Source organism: Arvicola amphibius, chromosome 2 (assembly GCF_903992535.2).
Source record: "Arvicola amphibius chromosome 2, mArvAmp1.2, whole genome shotgun sequence".
Classification (NCBI taxonomy): Eukaryota; Metazoa; Chordata; class Mammalia; order Rodentia; family Cricetidae; genus Arvicola; species Arvicola amphibius.
In genome coordinates, this window is record NC_052048.2 from 127,842,941 (window position 1) to 127,859,156 (window position 16,216).

The following is a 16,216-nucleotide window of genomic DNA, read 5'->3' on the forward strand; positions in this document are numbered from 1 at the left end:
ACATAAGAGCTTGGTAACCTGTCCAAGATCCACAGTTCAAGGTGGGATCTGATTCCAGGCTCATCCAAAGCCAAAGTCTAGGATCTTTTCTTTTACTTGAAATATCTCCAATGAGAAAGAGCAGCCTTGAAATGAAATGCAGAGTACGTGTAAACTGGATTAACCATTGACAAGCACAGCCAGGGTCCTGCCCATATTCCAGTTACAAAGAGTGGTAACATGAAGGCTGAGATTAGCTTGCCATGCACTCGTTAGAGCAGTGGTTCTCAACCTGTGGGTCACAGCCCCTTGGGGGATTGAATAACCATTTACAGGGGTCGCCTAAGGCCACTGGAAAACAGATGTTTACATTATGATTTATAGCAATAGCAAAATTACAGTTATGAAGTAGCAACACAGATACTTTTATGGTTGGGGTCACCACAACATGAGGAACTGTATTAAAGGGTCAAAGCATTAGGAAGGTTGAGAACCACTGGTGTAGGGCTTTCTCCAAAGCCTCATGGTGACTTTGGTATTTTCAGGCCTGAACTCATCCTAAGGGGAGGGAGATGACCTGCCCAAGGTCACACAGGGAGGTTAAGAGAACTACTGGTCAAACTCAAGGCTTCTCTAGCTTTCTTTCCAGGTAAGAACATTCAGGAACAAGAAAGAACTTTCTATTGCTCCCTTCTGCTTGGACTAATAATCCCAGGCACAGTCTAAGCAAGTCCTAGAAAACATGTAACTTCCCTTTGATGCTTTTACTGGGGTAGGGCAGGGTAGGGCCATGTGATTCATGACACTGTCAGATCTGTCCCTACTCAGTAATCAGGTGGCCTCAGCCCAGCGCTCATAGCTGTCAAGTCCCAAAGTCCATGATGACGACTCAGTTAGACTCAGGAGACAGTCAAGCAGCTAGCATAGAAAAGACAGTCTCCCAGAAACACACCCCTCTCCTTTCACCCCTGTGCTTCAAAAAGAAGGAAAGAACCCCCCCAGCATTATGCACCCACCCTGCCCCCCAGCACCCAGACTCACCTGTTCAAGAAGGCATTGCCAAAGGCATTGAGCTTTCGGAAGGGTTTCTTCGGATCCACCACCAGGGCGTTCCCGGGGATGATCCCCTCTACGTCTCCTTGCATCACTGCTATGAAGGAATCAGTGGTCGGCTCGGGCCCAATCCTCATGCCCGGGAAATCCTGTTCCAGCAGGTACCTGTAGGAAAGGGTGCAGTCATGTAGGCTTGGTGCTCATAGATGGCCTAGACACAGGTCACCGGGCAGGGACAGAGCCAGAGCAAGCGCTGTGCAGAGGAGGTGAGGTTTAGCTGAACTCCACAATTCTCTTTTCTTGGTCCTTTCCCCCTTCCTCACTCAGGAAGGGATGAAGGAAAGCCAAGGCTTGGACTCTGAAGCAACCGTGGGCTGAAGTCGGTCCCTAACTAGGGTATTGCAGAGTTCACAAATCAAGGTTACTGCTGAAATTCACACACACAGGCAAAGAATCAGACAATCCCAAGGCTCTCCTGGCTTCCTGGAGATCATTAGCTATATGCATGACTAGTTATTTAATATAGAGCACTTATATGTGATACAATGGAAAAGCAGCCCGAAGGGTAAACTGCACAAAATGAATTGCAACCCATCCTAGATTTTTTTGTGTGTTCTGTAGAAATATTCCATTTATAAACATGCTACCATTTTTGTGATTGAGCATACTTACACATAGATGACCGAAGGTTTTTTCTTATTTTTATTATTTATTGTGTGTTGTAGTCTTATTTATGTATTTGTTTGTGTGTGTTTGTGTGCGTGTTGACATGTGTCACTGTGCCTGTGTGAAAATCAGAGAATACTTTAACGAACTGGCTCTCTCTTTCCACTGTGAGTCCCAGGATGAAACTCAAGCCATCAGGCTTGGTGGCAGGAGTCCTTCCCCTCTGAGCCATCTCATTGGCCAACTGGAGTTTTTAAGAGTTTATACCTTCCCTTCTTGTCACGACCCAATGGGCACAGATTCCAGCATGTGACCACATTCAAGCCACCCTGTGCTGGACTTCCACAAGACCCCTTCCCTCCCTTGTGTCCATAGGCTTCGGGAGGTTTCCTTGCCAGGATTTCAGTTTGTGGAGGGGTTCTTGGCTGGAAAGTCTAGCTTTGCATTCTTTTAAAGGGCTTGGGTTTTATCGTTTTGCCTGAAGTGGAATCAGAATTTACCTTTTATAGACTGATGTTTTCTACTGCACCTGACACCCGCACACACGCACCCTGCCCCCAACCGGGACAGACTTAGTAACCACAGAGGGTGTTGTGCAGCCTCTAGGTGGGAATTTACATACTCTGCAAGATTGTGCAGATAATAGCTATGCAGGGCTTTCGTTTTATGCGTAATACATCTGGGAGACAGCCCAAATTTACTTTACCCTTGTTAATCACTATGTGTAATCCCGTGATGTGAATTATTACAAATGCTTCTTAGTGAAATCCTTCTTGCTATCTAACAGCAGTTTCTATTGTCTAGAAGGGAGAGAAACGGCCGTTCAGGAATTCACACACCTCAGTGAAAGAAGGGAAGCGGAGGAGGGGTGGTTGCCTATTTTTACGGGGTGGTTTTTAACGCCTTCCCTTTCTACTTCCTGCACCTGATTCTGCTCACGCACGACCCCAAGCAGGCCCCTTCCCTGCTCTGAGCCTCATGGTTTGTTCCACTAGAAGACTGGTCAATGTGATCTCTGGAGGGCCTTCTGTTTCCTGGGCCACTGTGCCAGGGAAGGACTCTAGGTGCTATCATCTGCAGCCATTTATTCTCATCCCTTGATGAAGAGTGCTTTTCGAGGGGGCAGGAGGATGGTTGCTTCTGAAATTCTGGCCATGGCACGGCATGACAGGTACCTCTCTGTTCTTCTCTAGGCCTGGGCAGTGAGAGCCCAAGGCTACCTGCTTCCCCGGCTCTGCTGCCCCTGGCAGAGGCTAAGAGCAAAGGCACATGCTTACCCTTACCAGACAACAGAGCCCTTTAGGATTCGAGCACAAGTCTAGACACAGACAGTGGGAGGCTGGACTGAACACAAGTACATGGATGTGTCCTGGGGGAGAACTGGCCAGACAGAAGATAGTCCCGGAGCATCTTGTGAGAGAGCCAAGGGACAGTGCCTGAGAAACACAGCCCTACAAAGTGAGGCCTCAGGAACAAGGAGCAACGAAATTAACTTTATGGTTGGGACAGAGGGGTCACCACAACATGAGGAACCGTATCAAAGCATTAGAAAGGTAGAGAATCACGGCTTTAGAAGATTCCCAGATAATTCAAACACACAGCCCAAGGCATTTTGGGATGCTCCGTATCAACACTACCCTTTTCCTGGTAATAACCACTGACGTGTAATAGCAATTCTAAGTCACATTTTTTTCTGAAACTGACAATGCTGTCTCTTTTGTCCCTGTGGTGCCACTTGAGGGAGGCACTGAGGAAGCTGAAGAGTGACATAGCTTTTCTCAGAGTAATAGGGCCTATCAGTGAGACACGGGTGTCACCCTTCTACCATCTTGGATGCCTCTGAGAAATCACTCCCCAGAAAGCTGACCAAGGCCCAGGGAAAGACAGAGGCCCAGCTTCCCCGGCCCAAGCCTGAGCCCCCTGCCATCATTTGCGGCTCCAAGTTTCCTGCTGGCTTCCTCCGGGTCCCCAGTGGGCTCTCCGTGCCTTCAGGAAGCGTTCAGAGCAGTACTCTACTCCACGTTCCCAGGCAGTTTAGGCCGGGTTGCTACGGACTCGGTCCCCAAGGAACCTGTGGGAGCAGCTGCTGTAGCCCCAGTCCCAGAGGAAGCTGCTGATTTCTCAGAGCCTGGAGTGCTGTTGTCCAAGAGGCGAATTAGACAACAGCAGTATTAGTATTAGGAAGCTTTGTAAGTCTCGGTCACCCCGGGAAGCCCCTCATACCTCGACTAGTCTCGCCCAACAACTGGGAATATAAAGGAAGGATTTCTCCCCAATCAGTCACTTTGAGTTCTTGCATTGGAACTGTGATGAGAATAAACATGGAAGTCACACACAGGGCTATGCTTTCTGCTTTTCTGGTGACCTTTTTCCCTTGGGAACTTCCTGGATGAGACAGGACCATGGGCTTTCTAACTACAAGGGCTATGCCTTTTAGAAGGCACCCAATTTAAACACCGGCCCCAGCATCTCCCACTACCACATAGAGTATCATAGGTTAGCCTTACTGCTTCCCTGCAATAGGTTAGACATTGTCCTAAATGTTCCATGGTTCATCTCATTTCATATCCATATGTACCAGGTTGGGAGTGTTATGTTCTCCTTGTCAAATGTACCTGGGAAGTAAATCTACCTTGTAGGCTGTTTGGAAGGTTCAATGGTCACAATCATTACACATTTAATTGGTACCCGATACTGAGCGTCTTATCTCATTTTAAAGGGGATGGACAAACCATGGGTTAACCTTTAATCACTGTACCTACCATCTATTTCTATGCCTTAAGCCTCCTCCAAGAAATGGAGCCACCTTTTGGGACAAGTCAAAAATGATATCCTGCCCCACGTGGAACTAGAAACAGAAAGTGAGAGAAGATACAAAACTCTATGATTTGGCAAGAAAGCTGACTAAAGTCGGGGCTGGGGGGAAAGGGGAGGCTTTGGGACCCACAAACCCAGGAACACATGTGTCTCCAGGAACTTAGGTCTGGGTGCCTACTCAGTCTCAGTGACTGCAGGTGGCACACAAAAGTTGTTGCTCCCAGGTCACAGGAGCAGGTCCTGATCCTGTGGTTTTCACAAGGACAATTAGGAACAGTAAGGCCAGACGCTCTGTGGGAATCCATGTGCTGACTTGGCAGTTGATGTGGGCAGCTAAGTCCTGTGCAGACCTATGGAGGAGGTTGGTGTAGTGGGTGTGGATGGGAACTCCGGGGACAATTGTGTTGCAGCAAGGCCGCTTATTGGTTCCCAAAATAATCACACAGAAACTGTATTAATTAAATCACTGCTTGGCCCATTAGCTCTAGCTTTTTATTGGCTAACTCTTACATATTAATTTAACCCATCTCCATTAATCTATGTATTGCCACGTGGCTGTGGCTTACCAGCTAAAGTTTCAGCACGTCTACCTCTGGTGGTGGCTCCATGGCATCTCCTTGACTCTGCCTTCCTTCTCCCAGCATTCAGTCTAGTTTTCCCTACCTACCTAAGTTCTGCCCAAATAACTGGCCAAGACAGTTTCTTTATTCATTAACCAATAAAAGCAGCACATAGACAGAAGGACCTCCCACACCACAACTGAACTGAAAGGATGGAAAGATCCATTCTGAGGCAGCCTCAAAAATGTCCAGAACGAAGAAGGCAGCAGCAGGAATGAGCTCTGTTCTTTAAAAGGCAGCTCAGATTCCAGCCCTGGGAAACATGCTGTACTTAGCAGAAGTACAAAGGGCACCATGCCCAGCCCAACAGGTCAGCTTCCTGCAGAGTAACGGAGCCACGGACTGAGGTGGCTTTGCCTGCTGGCCTCTTATGCTCATGTGACCCAAAACTTGCTCACCACATATGGGTCTGGGGAAACACAGAGTCTAAGGAGGCCACCAGAAGGCCCGGAGGCTACAGTCAGAGAACTGGGTGGGATAAAGTCTCAGAGACTTTTGGGTTTGTCTTGTGGAGCCCGGTACCCCTCACACAAAGCTACCACTGTGTCCAGAAAGGAGAATCTATTGAGGAATCTCATGCACTGCTTCCTTAGAGGGAATGGGACAGATCGCCTCTGTTGCTGGGTGAAAACGTTCCCACAGCTGGCTAATAAAAGACTGAATCCAAGCCTGACTGGGATGAGCAGAGACAGGGACACATGAACTAAGGAGGGACAGAACACTCTGAGACTGTTCCGTGTGGCCATTACTGTTGGCTGATGTCATCCCACATAATCAGCCTTACCTGTACCATGACATCAGTTCAGTTTTGAAGTGGAGTCAGCCGACAACTAGCATGTCTAGTTTGAGGTCCCACACACTGACAGGATTTTGGTGCCTCCTCTCCTTTTGCCATCCAATGCAAGATAAATAAAAGCTAAACCATAAAATATGTGTGGGGAAACTCAACACAAATCTGATTTTTCCCTACGAGGGCGATTTTTCTCCAAATGCTTCTTAACTAGAACATTACTTCATAACATTTTCCTCATTTTTTTAGGCCCTGCTTGGTTGGCAATCTCAGTATGTGGTCTCCTTTACTGATGACTTAAGTATCCAGGGTTCGGCATAGGGCCAAGAATCTCAACCAGGCCTGCCTTTCAGGCACCCATCTCCCCAGACAGAGGCCCAGGCTTTGAGCTGCTACTGAGACTCCATCCTGGGGAAAGAACTGAAAGGTTGGGGGAGGGGCTGCAAATACTGCTGCTGGAGGTTCTGGGTTGGGTGCCCCAAGTCATCTGGAGAATCTGTTGTTCTCTTGAGTGGCTTAGGGAACTCATACAACTCTCCCACCCACATGACCCTGGACGAGTTGCTCAAAAGAATAGGAGGGCCAGCAAGATGGCTCAGTGGGTAAAGGCGCCTGCTGCCAAGCCTGACAGGCTGAGATTGATCTCTGGCATAGTGGAAAGAGAGAACCCACGCTGACAAGTTATCCTCTGACCTTCACATACAGTGCACACACATATAGGCAGGCACACACACATGCACACATGTACCCACACGCTAAGTAAACAAATAGGTAAAATCTTCAAAAAATAGCCGCTATCTACCTGATGCATAAAATAGGGAAGCGCCTAGTTCCTAACTACGACAGCTAAAAAGTAAAACCGTTTCAGGTAATACTCAAGTTTTGGGAAAGCAAGGCTACAGCAGACTTTGCCCACAATGACACAAACAGTAATTAGAGAAAATGATCCCTTCCATGTCGCCTGCAGGTACTCGGCAGATCCCCACCTCATCTCTAGATGCAGCTCAGATGTGTACTCAAGCCTTAAGAGATTCATTGCCGCCTCACCCAAACCACACACACTCTCCCCTCATCTGGGCAATAGCAGACCCCAGGGTTCCTCCTCTGCACAGCTGTGTCACGCATCTGTATCTTTGGGTCACTCAGCCATGGCTCCTTCTACTTTAAAATAAGGTCAGAATAATTCTTGTTCCATTAGCCTGACTGAGTTTTAGGGAAACAGTAACGTGTACATACAAAGTGGGTGGCCGGGCGGTGGTGGCGCACGCCTTTAATCCCAGCACTCGGGAGGCAGAGGCAGGCGGATCTCTGTGAGTTCGAGACCAGCCTGGTCTACAAGAGCTAGCTCCAGGACAGGCTCTAAAGCTGCAGAGAAACCCTGTCTCGAAAAACCAAAAAAAAAAAAAAAAAAAACCCAAAGTGGGTGGAAGGCTCCCTATGGCTAGGTTAAGAAAAGTTATTTCCATACCCCAGGCAAACTGGCCATGGTGCTGTGTGCACAGGACCCTCAGCTATGGGAAGTGCTTGCTGCAGAAGGATAGTTTAGAGCTCAGATCGTCTGGTCTCAGCAGATCTTCCTGGCTCCACCCTGTGACAAGTATGCCCACCCAGGACAGTAATGACTCTGGCCTTCTGGCCTTCTGTATATAATATGGAGAGGCAGTATGCCCTTACCTTCATCAGGCTGTGGCAGTGCTGGAAGGAGACTGTCCCCTATCTCTTGAGGGTCAACCTCAGCTAGAAAGAAGGGAGGGAATGACACCACCCCCATCATGGTGCCTGGAATTAAATGGTGTTGAACTGGCTATGAACTATCCTGTTCCCATGAGGTGGTTGTTAAGACTCACACTGTACAGAGAACGAAACTGAAGGTCAGAGAGGAATGCTGCTGTGACCTTCTCATCAGTCTCTTGGCTAGGAAGTAGGGGAACCCAGGTTGTGCTGACCTAGCCTGGGTAAGACCTTTGTGCCACAGCCAATGCGGACGGGATACAAACCTTTCTCCAATGGTGTCTCCAGTGCCCTCCAGATGCCTGGCTTCAAGGTGATTCCTCAACTGGACCTGAGGCAGGCAGATACAGCTCCTCTGTATCTTTGCTCCCTTCAGAAACCAATGAGCCTTAGATAGAAGTAACTGGATATTCACCCAGCCCCACTTTGAACCCAACAGACCAGGACCCTTGACGATAAGAGAATCCTTTGGCTCAGGCTAGCAGGAGCCTGAAGTGGTGTAGGTACTGCTGCAGGCAGAACTGAGTGCACAGATGAGTGGCTGTCCCTGGGATGGTGGCCTCTCTACCTCTGGCTTCCAAGAAAACCATCTTTCCTGGGGATGATCATATACTAAAGGCCAGGGTAAGGATTGGGATCCCATCCCTATCTATCCTGGGACTGATAGATATGGTACAACCTCAAGAAAATGCTGCACCAGTCACCTTTGGTGGAGGCTGCAGAGTTCTTAAAGAAGCGTGAGCACTTCAAAGGGCCAGCTAAGATGGTCTCACTTTGGAACACCCAGCATCCCCGAAGTTCAAGGCCCACTAAAGAAGAGGCTCAAGATCAACCCAGACATTCCAGTGGGGGTTCTGAATTTCAAACCTCCCATGTCAGCTCAGACAAGGTTCAAGGAGGCCACAGTAGCAGCTGGTACCTGGAATGGCCCACATCCACCCCTACCGCCAGCAGACAGAGGAGGCACGGAAAGAAACAAGAAGGGGTGGCCAGCGGGTCTAACAGGTCCAAGGAAGGAGGGGCTTAGAGTTGCAGGCCAGCAAGAGAAACAGCAGAGGCGGAAGGAGGCTGCCAGGAACACAGAGCTACTGTGCTCCAAAGAGACAGACTGTGTTGGAGGGAGCAGCCCACAGACCAATTTATTGTTTATTTTATTACTCTGGGTTGCCGGGCCTCAGGCCAGGGAAGTTATTTCAGGCAGAGATCATAGCACGTTAATTAGTTATTAGAAGAATGTCCTTTCTGTGTGTTCTTCCCAGGACAAGAAATAGGATTTCGTGGTGTGGATGAAACTGAACTCAAAGCGGATGGACACCCAGAAGACGAAACGCCAAGGACGAGGGGAACCAAGGCGCAAACCCTTGTTTCTGGAGGGGAAAGGTTCCTCTGAGGTGCAGGCCTCAGACAGAGATGGGAAGGCAAGGGACAGACAAGGGTGCACAGAGGAAAGTGCCAGTTGTGCCTACTGCCATCTTGTAAGACAACTGCAGAATGCGACTCTTAATACAGAACGTTTTTTTTTTTTTAAATTAAATATTTATGAAAAATGCTGCACAACCTTTGGCCTAGTAATTCTGCTTCTGGGAAAAAAAAAGAGCCAGTCTGTGCGGAAGATCCTATTCAGGGTAATCTTGCAGCAGCGAACAAATTAGGAACAACCAGGAATGCTCAAAAGCAATATAGCTAATTAAGAAACAAACTGCATCTATACGAAGTGAAATATTATACAGCCCACAAAAACAATGGTTATGTGGGGCGTATTCACACTATAACAATAACTAAAAGAAAACTCTAGCATACAAAATTACATTCATGGCATGTCTTCAACAGAGTATAAAACAGCTGTAGTACAGGGAAGGTAAATATATTATTTTTAATGTTTTCTCCTGGGATTTAGGTTAGGGACAGTTTTGTTTCATTTTCATTTTTTTTCTCTCCTTTACTCTGTAGTAATAAATGAAATTGTTAGATTCTATGAGGGGGAAGCAAAGTGTGCAGTTTGGTTTGGGAAAACCCTTACGTTATGCTCCCTCTTGCTCTGCTAGAGAACACTCTCCCCTCCTGCCCTACCAGATGACTCTCTCTAGAAGGGAAACAGCGTTGAAAGCATGAGCTAAATTCAGTTACTGGTGTGAGCGGGAAGGGGGACCCCTTAGGCTTGGAGGATAAGAGAGGGGAGGGATCTGCCCCCCTTAGCCTTCTGTCCTCCTCAGATAAGGGCTAATGTGGGGTACGTCATCCTGCCACTTTCTCAGACCTAGTAACAGCCAGCGATGACTCAGGCAAAATCAGGAGGGTATCTCACACAAAGGAACTTTAAACCTTTCTCTGCTCGGGACCCTGCTCTTAAAACACTTGCCTCCCTTCTTCCCTCCCATTTTGCAAGATGGCTGCTGGGAAATTCTCAGAGCTGAGGTCCTGGGGAGAGGCTCAGGCACAGAGCCTACCTTGCAAGTACCCTTGCTGTGGGAATATGTTCCAGCAGCTTAATGTCCTTAGGGTCATGACCAAGGATGACCAGAGGGCCAAGGCAGATTGTGCAAGGCTAAGAACAGTTTGCAGGTGGCCTACACTTCCCATGAGACAAAACCTAGCAGAGTGGAAGGCACTGATCACAAAAGACCTTGTGTACCCAACCCAGGTATCTCTGAAACACATTTGGTACCAATCGGTGCTTAATAAAAATGAATGGCTGATCCTGAATCCAAGATTCTCCCTCTGTGTTTCCAGTTAAATCCACTCAACACTACAGGCAAATTTAGGGTATTCATGTATTTTTCTAAAGATAGCTCTACATCTTTCATTAGGTTTTTTTTTTTTTTTTTTTTTTTTTTTTTTGGAAAGTGATTTAGATTTTTAAGAATAAAGCGAAAGTAATTGATTAAACTCTCCTATTTAAAACAGAGTCAGCAAACCATTACCCCCACCCTGGGCCCTCACTTTAGAAATCATTTGAGCTTGTAAAGCTGCTGGTCTAGTGGACAGCCCAAAGACAAACTTGACTTGGTGCCCTGTTCAGACATGACAGGTTAGCAGGCTGCGCACAGTGCTCCCAGAAGTTTAGCACTTCAGAAAATGAGTCACCGGACTGTTAACTCTCCTGATCTCATCACCAAACAAAGCACATGGTTTTGTACATCACAAACGCCAACCCAGAAATAGGAGGACAACCGCTTCTGCAGGGGAGTACCCTTGTCTCTGGGAGGGCACCAAGCCCTCTTTCCACACTGTAAGATCCCATAAGCACTCCTCAGCCTTTGCAAAGACAGACTGGCCTTGCAGACTGTGCACACTGAAGATGGAGAGAGGCCTGCTCCTCAGATAGGGATGTTCCTGACTCTGATGGAAAATACGCAGACCTCTCTCTTTGAATGCCTGCAGGACTTCTTAAGGATACCTCTAGCCCTCAAATTCTATCACTTAAAGGAATGGAAGACTCACTGTTGAAGTTACAGGCTTTTACTAACATTTCCTCACATGCACCTAGGGCCACATCCCAGGTCTGCATCCATACCGTGTGGCTCTGAACCATCACTTCCCCTCTGCATCACCTCTGCTATCTTGCCTGCAAAGTCAAGAAGCTGGATGAGGCACGTCAGTATCTCCTCTACTTTGGTGAGTCTTTAATATTATTACTGAACTATTAAGATCAAAGGAAACAGATATTAAAAGTATTCTGTTTCTGGGCTTGCTTCATATCCTTTGAGTGTCTAAGAGAAAGATGCAAAAGCTCTGACACAGAGAAGGAAAAATGATATAAAAAAAAAAAAACAAAAAAAAAACAAGAGGCTCCAAGGTCCACAGTCCACCACCACTCCCAGGCCTGTGACCATGAGAACAACTCAGCTGTAAAGGTAAGGCTGCTCTACACAAGAGAGGTCCTAGCCAAAGGGAGGGTTACAACACCCCCGGCTGTACGAGATGCCTGGTTCCTTCTTTACCTCAGCTTCACAAAGCACAAATCAGATAACAGAGATGGTTCTTAATTTGAACGCTTCAAATTGACCAAGGGCTAAGAAAGTGGAGAGGCATCATGTAGGATTCAAGGGGGACCTGGCAGCAGGGTCAACTTTTGAGGCCTCCCACAGGGATTTCTTCGGAGCCCTTAATCAAGACTTTCCATGTCACCCTGAAGGCTCAGCACCCAGCCGCGGCTCACCTGATGAAGGTGGTCTTCCCAGTAGAGTACTGGCCCACCAACAGGACCATGGGCTTGTTGTCGAAATCAGCATCTTCCAGGGCAGGCGAGTGGAACTCATGGAAGCGGTAATATTCTTCCAGGGGCAGCAGCTTACTCTTGTAGAGTTTCTTGAGCCCGTCACTCACAGTTTGGAAGACCTCAGGGTCCTTCTTGCGACGATCATCGTTACCCAGCCAGCTGAACATCGTGGCAGCTGGGGAAAGGCTCCAGGGAGAGGCACCCGCCTGGGTCGAGTCGCCGCCGCCACCTCACCGGAGCACCGGGCTCAGATGCACCATGGCCCGGGCTGCTCCACTTGCTGGACCCAGCCCAGTCCCTGCTTCATCCGCAGCAGGGCTGGTGAGCAGGATGCTGTGAGCTGAGCCAGGAGAGCTGAAGCCTTGGAAATTAAAAGCGAACCAGCCTGGAAGCCGGTGGGGGATGGGGGTGGGAAGGTGGGGGGGAGGTCCTGGGTGTCCCCCAAGATGCGTGGCTAGAGGATGCTCGGGCTCCTCTGCTGTGGTGCCCAGGCAACTCCGAGTAGGCGGCCGCGCACAGAGCTCCGCATCCGCAGCAGCATCCCGCCGCCCCCGGCGCGTGTTTAAATGCCAGTCGTGCAGGAAGTCCCCGAGAACTGGCAAAGCCCAGCCGGCCCCACGGTCCGGGCGACGCGAAGCCGAGCAGGGCGCCGCCATGTCTGTGGGCAGGCGCTCTGCGACCGCGCGGACTCTATCGGCAAACTGATGCTTCTAGAGTCCTGTGGGAAAGCATTGGTATTTCCTTCCCAGCCCTGGGGATTTGTCTTAGGAGCAGCGCCCTCTCAGGGACAGGAATGGCGCCTAAGACAGCCTTGACCTACTCTCCCTGTTTTGAGACCCAGTTTCTTTGGTTACTGAGGTCAGTTCCCTGAGGACACCAGTACTGTTTATCTGGGGAAGATTCCACGTTGGGGAGTATTTTTTCTTGGGGCATGGAAAGAAGGGTCTGATGTCAGGTGACATAAAATAACCTCAAATACCAGTACCAGTAATTAAACTTTTCTTTAGGCCTGGGATGAAGACAAAGCTGTTTCCCTCTCCCTCCCCCCCAATAAAACAGGTAACCCAGCAACCCATATTCACTTAGGGAGTGTGTGCTAAGGGACAGCGACATAATTTGCACAACTACATACAAAGCTGAGCGCAGCAAGGCAGACTTGAGAATTACAGCAGACACAAGAAGAGGCATGTGGAAACGGGGATCATTTTTTGCTTTTCCATGGAAAATGTGTAGGCATCACAGGAAACACGGCTGTGAGATGAATCTTCAAGAATGAACCGAGAAAGAGGAAAGGAAAGTGCTTGAGGACAAGTAAAGGGTCCTTGTAAAGAAAGGGGGTCTTGGTGAGTCCGGGGCAATGTAAACAGTTTGGCAGAGCTTCTTTCAAAAAGCTGGAAGGGATGATTGCAGACAATCATGGAAAGATGTGCACATCAGGACAGGGGCCAAAAGAGAAATGGGAAGCCCGATAATGGCTGTATTGACAAAATGCTCACCGCTGAGATCTCAGAAAACATTCTCAGCTCAATGTCACAGCATCCCCGTGGTGAAGAACATCCCATAGCATCTCCAGCAATGCCAAGGAGAGTGGTGGAGAAACCACCAGGTACGGCAATGGGTGGGAGCAGCAACACCTACGGGACTCAGGGACAGTATTAACACTATTGACCAGTGTGATGGAAAGTCATTCCTTCCTACTCAGGCAGAGGGCTCCCACTGTCCTCCCTTCAGCGGACAAGATAAGTAGCTAATGGACCAGGTGGGGTTGGAGAGACTGAGAGCATAAGAGGCTGGGGGAACTGCCCAGAATGCCAGGGAACAGCAACAATGGGGAAGGAGGAGAGGTGAGATTCCAGAGACTCTGGCACAGAGTTGACAGTATGATAAATTATAAAAGAGGAAAGGATGGTGACTCAAAGCCTAAGGCAGTTCCAGATTTTCTACTGCTGGGGACCAAACAGTTGGAAAAGCTCTTGCAGTAGTTGAGGAAGCTGGCAAGGGGGCAGAATGAATAGATGTGTTTGAGCTACAGTGGGCCGCCCTTGAAACAAGGCTGTGTGAGAGGCAAATACATGGGTGTGCTGACACTGTGGGATTTCTGTGGGGACCATTAGAGAGGGTGCTGAATTGAATTTCCTTATTTCAGGTCTTCTGACCCCTTGTTGAGCCCAAAAGCGGACTATCTTCTTTTGGGCACTGTATCTAGGGCTGAGAAATCACATAGTTTACGTTAGTGCCACATGTAAACCTAAGAGACAATATCACAGTTATTTATTGACTCAGTGGTGCAGGGATGGACATCCAGGCTGAATTGTCTAAGAAAATTGACAAGGTACAGCTAAGGTGCCTATAGAACCACGGTCCACAAATAACTTAGCTATTCCATCCACAAGAAGGATAGACAATAAGGAGGTAGCGGGGAGGAGGGAGCAATAGCAGAACACAAACTATGGGAACCACCCCGGTGGGGGCCTTTTCACTGCCGCAGTGGGGAAGATGATGCGGTTTTAGCATAGAGATAGACCAGTACAATAATGACAGAGTCAAAAAATCCAGCAAACACAGAAACATGACACACAGAGAAGGTGCCCTGGAGCATGCAAGTATATCACCATAAGGCAGAAAGAAATCCTTAAACAAAGCCCAAAATACAAACAGCAAATGGGAAAGAAGAATGTTTGGAATTAGTAAAAACTAAGAAGACTGGAGCAGGAGAATCATGAGTTCAAGGCCTAGGCCTAGAGGGACGCATCTGTGGGTGAAGCCCTTGCCATGAAGCCCGAAGATGGGGATCTGGGTCTCCAAATCTCCCAAAAGCAGGGTGGGTGTAGTGGCCTGCCTGTTGTCCCAGCACCCAGGCAATGACAGGACATTCCTGGAGTAAGTCCAACTTAGCCAAAACTCTGGGTTTAACAAGAGAACCTGCCTCAAAGTATAAAGTGGGGAATGATGGAGGGAGACAATGTTGGCTTTAGAGCTCACATGGATGCATACTTAAAATCACACTCAACTCCCCACACGTGTGCCCACAAACCATTGAACACATATAGGCAAATTTGTATGTACCAGATATACATGCATATATGAAAAAAGTTCAAGGCCTGTGCTGCAGGATGAGTTCCAGGTCAACCTGGGCAGCTTAGAGAGACCCTGTCTCAAAAACTTCAACAGAGATGGGCTACAGCTCAGTGGAAAAGCAATGCACTTACCTAGAATGTGCCAGGACCAGGTTCACTATCCAGTAAAACATACACACACACACACACACACACACACACACACACGCCTGAAGAGCATGCGTTTCCATTTCAAGACGTCATAAAAAAGCATCCTTCACCCTGTAGCTCCCCCGAAACTCAACTTTTTGCTGCAGCATTTATTTCTAATCCTGCTATCTCCAATTCAGCAAACAACCCCTATGCTGACCATGTGTGCGGGAGGGAGGATGCTCAGTCTTACCACCTGTAACAGAGCGGTTCCATGCCCCTTTGGTCTTTGGTAGGCAACTCTAAAGGCAAGCAGCTTTATGTCCAGGCCTCAGCTCAGGTTTGCAAGGGCGATGTTGGCAGCGTTGGTTTTCTGGATTAAACGAGAGACTACTTAAAGCATGCTTAGCTCAGTGCCTGGTCGACTATGAAAGCCTCTCTGTATCATTAGCTCTTTAGTATAATCACTATAACTTTTATTCACTTCATGGTACTGCTCTGGATCATGTTTAATAAGCTTTTTAATAAGCTACTGATAAGGTTAATACTCAATAACTTTAATATTTAATAAGTTACTTAATAAACTAGCACTTAATAAGCTATGAACAGCTCCGTCTGGTTCCTTTGTGTCCTAACTGGGGGTGGCTCATTAGCTCCAAGGAATATAATTGCTAATGGTTGGAGCTGTGACATTCATGCAATTCTTTGGGGATGTCGCTATAAAATGTGACTCCTTTTCTCGTCTCCTTTCTCCTCTCTTTGGCGCCAAGACCACCAACATCTGGAAAGAGGTAAAGGGAGAAGATGGAAGGTGTAGTGGTAATCCAGAATGAAAGCTTCACCTTTCCAGGGGAAGTTAGGGGAATCGGGGAAGTATCCTCGGGCACAACCAGTCACCTGCAATCAGGATGATTTTAGTTCTCACAACCCCCGCCCCCTCCCCATAACCCAGTGCGCCTCCTAGAGCATCACACACATAAACAAGGGTCTGGGTACCGAAATGCTTGCTTCTACCATGCAGAGTTCCTTGGAACCCTTACCCTCAATAACCCATTAGTCCATTGCCCATCTCTCTAATGGACAGCCTCCATCAAGTCCCACCTCACTCGTCAGTGTCTGTTCTGAAGAGTTGCGC

General features: G+C 48.1%; 1 protein-coding gene across 1 annotated transcript in view; it reads right to left on the minus strand.

Annotated features, from left to right (window-relative positions):
- Positions 1-12,305, minus strand: part of Ehd3 (EH domain containing 3) — a 29,180-nt gene extending 16,875 nt beyond the window's left edge. Inside the window, exons 1-2 of the mRNA XM_038318371.1 lie at positions 11,816-12,305; positions 1,021-1,197 (exon numbers count right to left, since the gene is read on the minus strand). Of these exons, the coding sequence (XP_038174299.1) occupies positions 1,021-1,197; positions 11,816-12,042 (404 nt within the window). The 5' untranslated portion in view covers positions 12,043-12,305. The remainder of the gene's footprint in view (positions 1-1,020; positions 1,198-11,815) is intronic.
- Positions 12,306-16,216: the final 3,911 nt, after the last annotated feature.